At 36.5% G+C, this 13,876-nt stretch overlaps 1 protein-coding gene across 5 annotated transcripts; it reads right to left on the bottom strand.

Annotated features, from left to right (window-relative positions):
* Positions 1-255: 255 nt before the first annotated feature.
* On the bottom strand, positions 256-13,041 carry klhl22 (kelch-like family member 22). Of its 5 annotated transcripts, none has more exons than XM_026269680.1 (7): positions 12,868-13,041; positions 11,997-12,283; positions 10,400-10,877; positions 8,258-8,667; positions 6,697-6,889; positions 6,159-6,392; positions 606-947 (listed from the first exon to the last, which is right to left on the bottom strand). In XM_026269680.1, exons 2-7 carry the CDS (start codon positions 12,215-12,217, stop codon positions 606-608), a joined length of 1,878 nt encoding a protein of 625 aa, XP_026125465.1. In that variant the 5' UTR covers positions 12,218-12,283; positions 12,868-13,041. The 5 variants fall into 5 exon arrangements, with proteins under 5 accessions (XP_026125468.1, XP_026125465.1, XP_026125467.1 ...); XM_026269682.1 differs by having other exon boundaries at positions 11,997-12,280; XM_026269683.1 differs by lacking the exon at positions 12,868-13,041 and having other exon boundaries at positions 256-947; positions 11,997-12,217.
* Between the last annotated feature and the right edge of the window lie 835 nt (positions 13,042-13,876).

Here is a 13,876-nt window from a genome sequence, read left to right as displayed (position 1 = left end):
AAAAGAAAACAGCTCTTTTAAATTGTAATAATATTTCACAATATTCCTGTACAAATCACACATTTGTGCCAATATTTCCTCCGCTAATAGTACATGTGTGTAAGGTTGCCAACCCCTGCACTAGAGCATCCTGTTTACCACTTCCCTTCCCCTTTCCTCTACTCTTCTGAAAACTGTTATTGCACTTAATTCAAATCTATTAATAAAAAAGCATTGGACTTACCAAAACACATCTGTAAAATAAAGGCACCATCATTATAAACAAAATCAAACTGTATTTGTAAAGTGCATGTACAGTGTAAGCGTCAACAACAGTTTCTCATAGTTCTGAATGAAGTTTTGGACACAAAACAATATAAAATGGCACAACGACTTAAAAGAGTCAGTAAAATTAACCCACAAGCACAAAAGGGTGTGATTTGGACATGATCTAAACCAGAACACTTCCAACTTACCTTCAGTTACTTACAGACAGGCACAACAGGGACGCTCCCTAAACTCAATCTAGTAAAGAATTATGGATTTTCGTACAAGTGCTCAATTTAATAAAGGACAATTTCCCCATTTTTGCAATTTTATGCCCCACCTGAGCAGCGCTAACACCTTCAGTCCTCGCTTGAGTTGTCCGAGTCATCCCAGTCCACCTCCTCCCATGATGCTTTAGCCCTTTGCTCCCAGCTGCGTGCCTGAGCCATGGCTGCTTGTGGCAAAAGCAGGACACATGCTGAAAGCCCAGATACACGGTCCTCGAGGGATGTCCCGCTCTCCCATCGGTCCTCTTCCACCTTATATATGTGAACGTACTTCATTCGACTGCCCTTATCATGTGATCTTCCCCCCAGGATGTAGATGCACCCATCCAGGACGGCCACACCTGGCTCTCCGTGTCCAGCAGGCAGCGGGCTCACCACAGACCACACATCTGCTATTGGGTTATAGCACGCCACCTACAGAGACACACAGACCTTCAGTTCAGTCGCCGGCTATGGATCAAAACATGGTGAGCTGCTTAGTTGTCTACGCTCGATTTAGACAGCTGTCTTTAAAGGCAGCATGTTTTCAACTTCATAGCAACAATCTTAATAGGGCCACACAAAGAATGATCCAACCTCACATGGAGCATATGATTCCAAAACTCTAATAAGTGTAAAAATGTAATTATACTGGCTTTTTCCTTATCGGTACTTTTTAAGTCAATAAGAAATCCACAAAAAAAGTAAAAAATATTTTAGAATTTAGTAAGGTTCTCAGAATTCTTAGAAACGTAGTTTATATTTTCAAGAAAAGGTAGAATTTAATTATTATTATTATGATTTTTATTAATGTATTTCACTACTGTGAATACATTTTGAGGTCAGTAAGATGAAAATGTATATATTAATACTTTTATTCAGCAAGGACACATTAAAGTGGTCAGATTTGACAGTAAAGACATATATAAAATGTAACTAATATTTTAATTAGAGCTGTAATCGGGCCTTAAAAGTTAGGCCCGACAGGACCCGAGCCCGACAGGGTTCGGCCCGAGCCCGACAAGTACATTTTGATTGACAGCTTTTTTAAAGCCCGAACCCGTTTACAGCCCGACATTATTCAAATGTGCGCACGCACACAGCTCTTTTGCCTTTTGTCAACAATGAGTAATTTATTCATGTTTTAACATAATTTACTCATAACTAACATAGACTAGACCACTTGGAAGTTGGAATAAAGAAATAAAATAAGTCCTGTGTCACATCGTAACATCTCAGCATTCTAGACATAGGCTCATTTAACCTATAAATACACCAACGCACCAATAAAAACGAGTCATTTAAAAAAATTTAATTAAGATAAATTTTAAATTAAGATGGGTATTTGGCAATAACGAAATTAAGATAAAGGCTCCGCCGGATTTGCTTTATTTAATAAAAGAATAATGCCAACATTAGCGTGAATACTCTGTCAACATTATGCATTTAAGACTCAATTAATATTTAGTTATCATTTAAAAAACATTTACTCACAGAGATTAGACTAGGTCTACATGTTTTTGTGGAGGAAAATAATTGAATCCACTGTAGATGTCTTCAGCGCGTTCCTGCGCTCACTGATGGTGCGTCATTATTCACTCATTATTCTCATTATAAACATGGTCAAAACTTTTCCACACCTCAGAGTTTGCTTTAGTTGCTGGTGCAACCAAAATGTAATCACTAGAGACAAGCCTCCGTTACACCTGCTCAGCACTCATTTTCGCATCTTTCTCGCTCTAATCGAAACCGCTCGTTTACCTCGCAAACCGGAGCGCAAGCCCGAGCCCGGCCCGAACCCGCGTAAGATGATAGAAATTAAGCCCGAACCCGACCGAAGCCGTCGGGTCCCGACAGCTCTAATTTCAATTACATTTTAAAATATATTAAAATAGAAAAATTTTAACAATTTTACAGTATTTATTGCATTTTTGATCAAATAAATGCAGTCAAATTCAGTATCTCAGGAAATTTTTATATTGTGAAAAGATTCAATATTGAAGACACCTGGTGCCACACTTTAATCAGCTAATTAACTCAAAACACATGCAAAGGCCTTTAAATGGCCTCTCACTAGCCGTGTTTCCACTATCGAGCTAAGACCGGGTGTGCTAGTGCGTGTCAGGGCCAGTCGCGTTTCCACTGTCACTTCCGGGACTTGATTGTGCCTCGCCGGGGCTTCCTCGGGGCCAACGGCCAGGGTTTTTTGGCCTGACGACAACCTTGGGCCAAAGCGGGCCAGCTGGGGCTAGAGGAGGGGTTATGAACAAAGGCGGAGTTTCTCCGTGTCTGGAGAGCGTCAGCGCGGATCATTTCAGAAAGATAACAGCTTATATATATTTACCATGTAAATGTAATGATGTAATGTAATGATTTTTGTTTGGGAGCTTTTATAAAAATAGAGAGTCTGAGCTGAGGATCATTTCAGAAAGATAACAGCTATAACACCAGCATTAAACACTTTTTTAAATAAATCAATCTCAAAACTCTCTTTCAGGCAGCAGCGAGTGTTTGAAATAACTTGATCCAATGTGGATTATAATCACTATACAAGGGAGAAATATTTATAAGTGATGAAAAAGATATGCACGCTAAACATGTAGTAAACATGGTAAAATATGACCCCTTGAAGAAATCAGACGTCAGCTTATTCTCTATCACAATCGTGTATTTATTAAGTAACTTATATTATCAGTCACAAGCCTCGTCTCGTGAATTTTTCATAAAAGAATAGCCTAATAATGTTTTTTGTTCAGGAGCTTTTATAAAAATAGAGATATTATCATTCATTCTAAATATGACGGCTGTGGCTAATAAACAGAAACAGACTCGACTTAATAAGCAAGCTATTTTCACGAGCGTTAAAAATAAATAAATAAAATAGAAATAAGTGTATTTATGTGTGATTCATTTTGATTAATTTTGATAAATTAAATCAATATGATCAATGCATCACTTATTGTATAGTTAAAACATCGATGCTTTTGAATTTGAATATATAACAAAGCATGCAAACAAACGGCCGCTTTGATCATGTTTGTTTTGTGATTGCACGTGTTCCAGTGACTTATTTCTTAGTTTTCTGATAACTTCTCTTTGATGGTGAAATTTTGAGGTTGCATGACGTTGTTCTGAGAGGCATGTAAAGGGCGTGTTTAGTGACGCGCACCGGAGCTTCAAGCCCTGACTGTGGAAACCCTGCGCTATTCTGGCCTCGGTGCTACTGGCCCGGGGCTATGAGCCCCACCCGGCCCGCTTTAAGCCCTGGTTCGCACTGGCCCGACAGTGGAAATGCGGCTACTCTAGTTCTGTAGCCTACACAATCATGGGGAAGACTGCTGACTTGACAGTTGTCTGAAAGACGACCATTGACACCTTGCACAAGGAGGGCAAGACACAAAAAGGTCATTGCAAAAGAGGCTGGCTGTTCACAGAGCTCTGTGTCCAAGCACATTAAGAGAGGCGAAGGAAGGAAAAGATGTGGTAGAAAAAATGTATACAAGCAATAGGGATAACCGCACCCTGGAGAGGATAGTGAAACAAAACCCATTCAGAAATGTGGGGGAGATTCACAAAGAGTGGACTGCAGCTGGAGTCAGTGCTTCAAGAACCACTACACACAGATGTTTGCAAGACATGGTTTTCAGCTGTCGCATTCCAAATACAAATTAAATACAAATTAAAATACAAATTATTTTTAGATTAAAAATAATAGATTAGATTATTATATTCAATAATATTAATATAATATTAATAATATTAGATTATTTTTAAATTAAATTAGCTGTCGCATTCCTTGTGTCAAGCCACTCTTGAACAACAGACAGTGTCTCTCAGACAAAAAGGACTGGACTGCTGCTTAGTGGTCCAAAGTTATGTTCACTGATGAAAGTAAATTTAGCATTTTCTTTGGAAATCAGGGTCCCAGAATCTGGAGGAAGAGAGGAGAGGCACACAATCCACGTTGCTTGATGTCCAGTGTAAAGTTTCCACAGTCAATGATGGTTTGCGGTGCCATATTATCTGCTGGTTTTGGTCCACTGTGTTTTCTGAGGTCCAAGGTAAACACAGCCGTATAGCAGGACGTTTTAGAGCACTTCATGCTTCCTGCTGCAGATCAACTCTATGGAGATGTAGATTTCATTTTCCTACAGGACTCTGCCGCAGCACACCGTGCCAAAGCTACCAGTACCTGGTTCAAGGACCATTGTATCCCTGTTCTTAATTGGCCAGCGAACTCACCTGACCTTAATCCCATAGAATATTTATGGGGTATTGGGAAGAGGAAGATGCGATATGCCAGACCCAAGAATGCAGAAGAGCTGAAGGCCACTATCAGAGTAACCTGGGCTCTCATAACACCTGAGCAGTGCCACAGACTGATCGACTCCATGCCACGCCGCATTGCTGCAGTAATTCAGGGAAAAGGAGCCCCAACTAAGTATTTAGTGCTGTACAAGCTCATACTTTTCATGTTCATACTTTTCAGTTGGCCAAGATTTCTATAAATCCTTTCTTTGTATTGGTCTTTAGTAATATTCTAATTTTCTGAGATACTGAATTTGGGATTTTTGTTAGTTGTCAGTTATAATAATCAAAATTAAAAGAAATAAACATTTGAAATATATCAGTCTGTGTGTAATAAATGAATATAATATACAAGTTTCACTTTTTGAATGGAATTAGTGAAATAAATAAAATTTTTGATGATATTCTAATAATCTGACCAGCACCTGTATATATATACATTGGTAGTATATTAAATAACATATCAAATAACTAAACAGATATAGGTCAGTGAAGATAAGAGTGTGCCAGTTTAAAAAAAGAAATCTACTTTAAAACATTTGCCATTTTTTTTTTTTGAAATGTACTGTTTGTATTCATGGTTTCACATGGTTTTGAAAAATCAAGAAAAGTTTCAATTGAAAATTTTTTATGTCGTATGGTGTAACATCAAGTAAAAGTAATTACTTATTTTGCATACTTATTGAATACATATGAGTAGGGATGTAAAGGTATGAAAATTTCTCATCACAATTATAGTGACCTAAATGATCACAGTTATCGGTATTGTGCTGGAAATGTTCAAAAATTACTGAAACTTAAATAATTTCACCAATTGCTGTATTTAAAATGAAAAAAAAAAAATCAGTAGATAAAATATACAACTAGATACAACTTATTTAAAATGTTGAAATCTGAGGGTGCAAAACATATTTAGAATATGACCATTAAAACGGTCCAAACGCAGTCCTTAGCAATGCATATTACTAATCCAAGTTGTGATATATTTACGGTAGGAAATGTACAAAATATCTTCATGGAACATGATCTTTACTTAATATCCTAATTATTTTATGCATAAAAGAAAAATCTATAATTTTGACCCATACAATGTATTTTTGGCTAATGCAACACACTGACTGAACTAACAGTATCTTGTCACAAATGGTAAATTGTCAGTTATTTTGAAAGGCTTGTGGATCTTGACACATGTTGGCTTTTGAAATAGTCTTCACTTCAGGAGCGAAGCTGATGATGCTGTCTAGGCAGGAAGAGCCCAATAGTCTTGCTTTGGACACAATATTTACACTATGCTATAACTGGTGTCACAGAGGGGGATGTATTTCAGAAGTGCAGTACCTTGAGGACGTCTCGCCGGTAACCGCAACCATCGTTGCTGCCTCCAATGACATAAGCGCGGCCGTTATGTGCTGCCATGCCGTGCCAGGCGCGCTCCACCGGGCCATCGGCACACAAGCTCCAGTGATTGCCGCTGGGATCGTAACAGTAGCTCTCCTTCAGATAAGCCATTCCCCGCCGGCCACATGCTATGTAGATCTTCCCATCAATCACTGCTCCAGCGTGGGCATATACCTGCAGACACAGGCATGTCAGAGTGTAAAGACTTGTAAAGACTTGTGCCACATTCTTGTGGTAGTTGCAGTTGTAAATACAGTTACCAAACTACACTACTGGCCTAAAGTTTGGAATGATTGATATTTCTTCTGCTCAACAAAAATTGATTTATTTGATCAAAAATACAGTAAAAATGGAAACACTGTGACATATTATGACAACTTGAAAATGTATTATATCCTCAATATTAAAATCTATTTCAATTTCAGAGGATTTCAATTTCAGTGTGAAAGTCTATAATGGTTAACTGATGACAGTCCACCTCTCGTTTCAGCGGCGCCACATATTCCCAGATGTTGGTTTGTGGGTTGTAGCGCTCCACACAGTCCAGTTCATTGGTGTAGTCTCGTCCTCCAATGGCGTAGATATATTTATCAACCACACAGACACAATGATCGGCGTGCTGCTGCCGTAAAGGCTCGATAGTACACCAGGTGTTGTGGCGGGGATCGTACCTTGATGAGAAGACAATGGAATTAAAAAAACTTAGAATGCAAATATTGTTGTATATCATTTGTTTAATTTTCTGGCTTGTTTTTAGCAATATTATTATTGAAAAACTTCAATTTTGGTAGTAACCATATCAAGATCAGTGGTATTTTAGTATTATTTATACACAATTTTAGTAATTTTAGTATGTCTACTTAATTTTCACTTGCAACATTCTCGCCAATGCAACATTTCTAATTCAAGTGTTTATTCAAATATTTCTATTTTATTTCAGCCTTCAGAGTAACAAACATGATATTATGTTGCTTTTAGTTTGTGAACAGTAACAACACTGATCAGGAGACCTGCGTTCCACAGCGAATCGATATAAATATTTGAAAAGAATGATAGTGATGAACAAATTTTTGGTGGCAAAGTTACACAAAACACTACATTATAGTTATTACTATAATGCAATTAAAGCAACAATCGAAGGGACTTCCTTATAGAAAATCTTTTCCTGTTCTCTCTTTCACTTCCCGATTTACTTTTGGATCACTGGATTGCGATATTGTGCGTATCTTCGGCGCTTGTGCATTTAATGAATAAAACAGCTGCTAAATGACTAAAGTAAAAAAAAGTTATGATATATAATTTAGAATATGTGCAATATAATGTGCAAACAACAGGTCCAGATTTGGAAAAGTTTCTAGACTGTTTCTTAACTTTTAGCCCATAGTTTATAATATTACGGATGATGTGCATCTTAATTTATTTTTGTTTATAAGGGATTCTTTTTGTTATTGTTTCTGTGAATACTAAATCTTTGAGTTTTATTTCATTTGATAAACTTAGAAATGGATTCAAACTCTGAGTGCTCTTGCAATTAAACTGATTTAAGGTTCTAATAATCCAATCAGCATTTATCTGATTATACTGGTCTCTGATTTGGGTATAATACAAATCCAATAATCCTAAACATAAGGCCATATGGGTGGATCTAAAGTCAAAGCTCTGCTCTATAAAATGTAAAACCTCACACTGTAATAATAAGAAACATTTCCTGCTTAAGCAGTAAATCATCACATCTGACACTGAAGATGATCCTGAAATGATGCTTTAAAACTCAGCTTTGCATCAAAGAAATAAATTACATTTTTAAATATCTAAAATAGTTTTTAATAAAATTTATTGCACAATATTTAAGTTTTAACTGTATTTTTCAATCAAATAAATGACTTCTTTTAAAAACATAAAAAATTACTGATATGTGTGTGTTTATGAAGAGTTTGTTTTCAAAACGGGATTAACATAAAAAAAAAAAAAAAGGTTCCGCCAAGATCAGTATGTAACATGAATGTAACATGTAAGCATCACTATTCAGCATCACTTACCTCCAGCATCGAGCTTCAGCACGGAAGCTGCTGGTGTTCTTGTCTCCACCGATCAAGTACACAAAGTTATTGAGTACGGCGATGCCCATGTTGGACATGCGAGAGGCGCGATCTGCAGCCAGACTACGCCACTCGCCCCAGGAGGGGTGGAACACCTGGAAGCGCTCCTCATTGTCCACCAGTGTGCTGGATGAATACATGCCGCCGAATCCCACAATGCACTGGGAGCTGCAGCGAGGCTGAGTGAGTGGGGTTTGCATCACCGGCTGCCACAGCTCCTGACTGTGGTAACGCAGAGCAGCGGCCACCGAGTCCCGCAGCGGACACTGCTTTATCCGGCTGTGTAAGCGCTGCAACACGTGCTTCTCCATCAGACAGAAGCGCACTGCTTCCAACATCTGCAACGGATCCTGAAGGAAAAGTTGATTTGTCATAGATAACACTAATTACATCCAAAACGACGGACTAATGCTTGTTTCTTGCTCATTTTGGGCACAGATTAGAAAAGTGCAGGTTTTGCTCTAGCATGCCACATTCTCTCACAAAATATCTTCTTTTATCCCTAAATCACTGGAAAAATGCCACCAAGACACGATTCATATCTTCCTCTGAGCTGGTTACACACTATGTTCAATTCTCAATTCGCTATTTTTTAGATGACAACAATTTATGCAATTTATGGTTACAATTATGGACAGTGATAGAAAAAAATGCAAACATTAGCCAGATGTTTTCTGTTACATCTGTAGGTGCTTCATTAAATCAGCCACAGAAAATAACTATTTTGTGGGAAAAGAAGATAAATGTTTTTATGTAAAGTTTTTGGACATTAAAGGTACAGGTTGTAGGACCTGCCACTAGAGGGCGCACTATCAAAACAATAACAATCGCGTGGTTTGATGATGCTAAGAAGGAGCGTGGAATGATGGGATTTGTTGTCTTCTACCCAACCGCTGACGGCCATCAATCAGACGGAAAGATAAATCATGGATTTAACGCGAGTTCAACGATTTGTGAGTAGATTACATACAAAGTCAATGCAAAGACGCGGTCAGACTATGGATCAGATGCATCCTCGCTCGGGTCTAGAGGCGTGATGCCTCGCGTTTGGCGTGTATGCCCCATAATACTAATCTTGTTGATCGTTATAATAGCATATGTTTTCTGTAAAGATACGAATCAATACAACTCACCTGTCGAGTAAAACACAAGCGAGATCGGCATCTCTTTCTAGTTGAAGTTTGTTACGAAGCTACTTCCGCATTTGTCCACGACACTGTTGTCATGTGGTTTCTACGTCAGTAAAGGCGATGACACAGGGTAACTAACGTCATTGACAGGTGACTACACTGCCCCATGTCACTGTTTAGAATGGGAATTTTCTCATGATTTACAAGTAGTTGAAAACATTAGAGATATTGTTAATAATCAGCTGGACAAAACATATAACACTAGCCTAGTGGTTTTTGGAAATTTTACTGCAAATATCTTACAAATTGTACCTTTAAATGTATCATTTGAACATATTTTTGCACTTATTTAAAGATTATAAGTAAAATACTACATTTAAATTTTTTGTCATTACAACCAAAACATTTGACTGGTTTTCTTATCTTAAAGTATAAAAAGGTGATATAAACACACACACACACACACACACATACAGTGCCGTGAAAAGGTTTTTGCCTTTGTTTTTTTTGTTTTTTTTTGTTTTTTCTGCATACGTCACACCTAACACATTCAGACCATCAATTTTATTTTTTATTAAACAGAGATCATGCAAGCAAATACAAAATGCAGTTTTGAAATAATGATTTAACTTATTAAGGGAAAAAGGGCAAAACCCTTTTTACGGCACGGCATACAAAAACACTTCATACCAAATCTAAATCTAATTGTGAATTTATTTAAATATTTTTTTTTTAATTTATTTAAATTTATCGGAAAAAAAAACTACAAAAATACAACAAAATGACTAAAATTAAAAATGAAAACTGATTCAAAATATTAATAAAAACTACAATAGTATCTCAAAAATATTAAAACAACAATGATACATAAAGTAGTACTTATAATTAGAAAAATCGTCATTGTTAAATGTGGGAAAGGTTTAATTGATATTTCTGAACTCGGGATGATCACCTGTAAGCAAACCTCATCCTTCTCCACCTGTTCAGGAGTGTAATGGTAGTGCAGGGCTGCTTCAAACACCTCGTTCTCCGAGTTCACCTCCAGATCGTTGCTGGAAAGGACACTCAGGATCTTTTCCGGAGGAAGCTTTCGGTACACCGGCGTGCGTGAGAAGGTCTGGATGTTCTTGAGCAGATATGAGCGAATTTTTTCCCCAAGCTGGTTGAGGCCATAGATGTCGGCTAGCATTTCCACCTCCAAGATGTTGTCATCATCCAGCCAGGCGAACAGGAAGTCGCAGCAGAAGCCGATCACATCTTGGACCTGCAGCAGAGTGGCCGCACACAGCACTTCCTGTACCGTGTCCAGGTCCAGCTCCAGCTCAGACGTGTAGATGAAGTCCAGCAGTTTGGTCATCGCTGTGTATGTGACTCCACGGACGGGGATCTCAGTTTGCTGCATCTCCCGCAGACCGCCGGCAAACATCCCCCTAAACAAAGAGAAAAGAAGGACTGTACAGGGGAACAATAATCATGTAGCTCAATCTTTTGATATCCAGATTTAATAAATCACTTTCACAAACAATGTGCTTTGTGTTAGAGAGTCAGCTTCAATTGTTTTACATTTTTCTTTACATTTACTCTTCTCAGAACACATTGGTGATACAAAGGTCATTAGTATTAATTAGTTATTAATTTATCCACAAATTTACACATAACATGACTTGAATACATGTCTTCTATAATGAGCAGCTTTTTTCTATATATAATTTATATATATATATATATATATATATATTTATCACACATACATACATACATACATACATATATACATATACATATATGAAATAATAAATAATCTAAACTTGAATTTGTTTTTCAATTTGAAATGTGTCTAAATCTGAATTTTTTAAATAAACACACACACACACATATATACATACGTATATATATACTGTATGTTGCACATTACACATTTAAATGGGGACACAAAGTGGTTATTCATCACTGACATGTTTAGTAACTTAATTATTGTGTGCATTCTCTGTGAAAGTGAAATGAGTGACAACAGTGCTATATTTTAAAAAAGGTACTTAACATATACACTTTCATTTACATATATATGCCAACATTAACAATTTTGAAGTCAGTAAGCTTTTATTATTTGAAGAAACTACTCCCTTTATTCAGCAGAGGTGCATTAAATTGATCATAAGTGATAGTAAAAACTAAAATAATAAAATATTATTTTTAAATAAATGTGTTCTTTTGAACTTTATATTCATCAAATCGTGCTAATCAAAAATTAATATTTTATATATAAATTTATATATTAATATATTATTAATAATAATAAGAAATGCTACTCAAACAGCTAATCTGCATACTATAATAATTTCTGACACTGGATTTAATGATGCCGAACATTCAGCTTTCAGACACAGGAATAAACAACAATTTAAAATACATTACAATACCAAATATTTGAAATACTAATTCCCCATAATAACTGTTCTTACTGTATTTTTGATTAAATATTAGAGACTTCTTTTAAAACATTAAAAAAATGTTGTCATGCCTAATCGTTTCAGGAGTGTCAGACATGCCTGAAGTAGTCACAGGAGGCCGCCAGGAGAATTCGGTGAGCCTGAATGGCCTTTCCTTCCACCAAGAGCACCACATCAAACAGGATCCCTCCTTGTCGCAGCATCAGGAGCCCGTCTAACAGGCCCTGTGAGTGGGCATGACTGCGGTACTTCTGCTTGGCACAGGGCTGGGCGCAGTGAACGGCTCCTGCAGCCGCGCACGAGACCAAATCATCAGCCATCTTGATATAAAAATGCAAACAGAAAGTGAACCTGCTCACATTTTTGTGCGACGTTCCACACTGCTGCTAAATGAAAGCACAGGGACACAAATTAGTAAATACACACAAACCCAAGACAGCTTTCCCCACCCTGTGTGAGTCATCAACTGATATTAATCATCACGGAAAGTAAACAATGACAAGCATATATCATATACAATAATGACAACAGGATGAAGACATGGTTTGATTTACAGGAAACAAAGTCCTGCCTGTCACATTTTATAACCACAGAAAAACAAGAACTAGGCCATAATGATATGTCAATTAATATAAATAAGAACAAATAAAAAAACTATACAATTTTAAGGGCAATGTTAAGTTTGTACTTAAAATAAGCAGAAAACTATGATTGACAACATTCTTTTAATTTTATATCCGTACATAATGTTAACATCATTTAGCTGTAGTGGCCTATGTTTGTTCCTCCAATGAAAAGGATATTAGCAGAAAGTGCAAACAAACAGTACGATAATAAAAATGATGCGAATAAAACGGTGAGATGTATTCAGCTGACAGCAGTGTGTGGTCGTTATATAAACTTACAGCAGTCTACAGTAAATGTTATGAGTTATGAGTGCACGAGGTAGTGTCATATCTGCAACACCTACCGGAAAAAATCGGACGGTTTAAAGAAGCCCGTTGCAGTCAGACGTCAACGGCCACTCTTTGATAACTGTGATGATTGTGACGAAGATGTTTCAGTATGTTTGTTTTCTGATCGCCCAGCTGAGTTTTCACCGTGACGTCACAGCAGCGCTTCCGGTACAGAGCAAAACAAATGACATCAGCAGCTGCTGTCAAATGAAAAGCACTGAGCGCTGCTTCGCTGCAGGTCATAATTAAACAGTTACTTACTGGTATTATAATATATTATATTATATTTTGTTATGTTATGATAATATAAAGAGTGTAGATTACTTACATATTGTAGTCGGTTAAAATTATAGTTAGTAACTTAACGCAATCTGTTATTAATAATTTTAGTCATTTTAACTAATGTATTCAGAGTACTTTTTAGATTACTTTAAGATTATCTAATGAAACTTGTTTTCAATTTACCATTAAAAGTACCATATTGATATAAAAAGTAAAGAGAAAGAATAAATATTTATTGAAATATGTACTTTCTTTCTTTATTTCTTTCTTTGTTTGTTTGTTTCTTTCTTTCAGAAAGGAACATTTAAAAGAGGAAAAAGAAGAATTAGGAATCAATAAATTATGAATAATTTACAGCCTTTGTATATGTATAATATGTAAGCATGCAATCCATGAATAAGTAACTGTAATCTGATTATGAGCATATTAAAATGTAATGTAATCTAAACACAAGTTCTTAATTTTTGTAATCTGATTATGTAGGCCTAATCCCATCTTGGATTATAGGCATATTATATATTATCATTTTAGCTATAAATTCAGCTGTATCACAGTTAGTTTTAATGTTTACTGCACTATTCTACTCTCATATATTATTTCACCAATGAAAAATAAGATGAATAGCCTTTCACATGGGCTATTAAGTGGAGCTCACTGATTGTGGTTTTCAAATTATATTAACATAAAAACCTATATATTAACTTATATACTACTTTGTACACACCTTTCATCTCTCACGAC

This window comes from Carassius auratus, chromosome 8 (genome assembly GCF_003368295.1).
Source record: "Carassius auratus strain Wakin chromosome 8, ASM336829v1, whole genome shotgun sequence".
NCBI classification, from domain to species: domain Eukaryota; kingdom Metazoa; phylum Chordata; class Actinopteri; order Cypriniformes; family Cyprinidae; genus Carassius; species Carassius auratus.
This window is presented reverse-complemented; position numbering and strand designations above follow the sequence as displayed.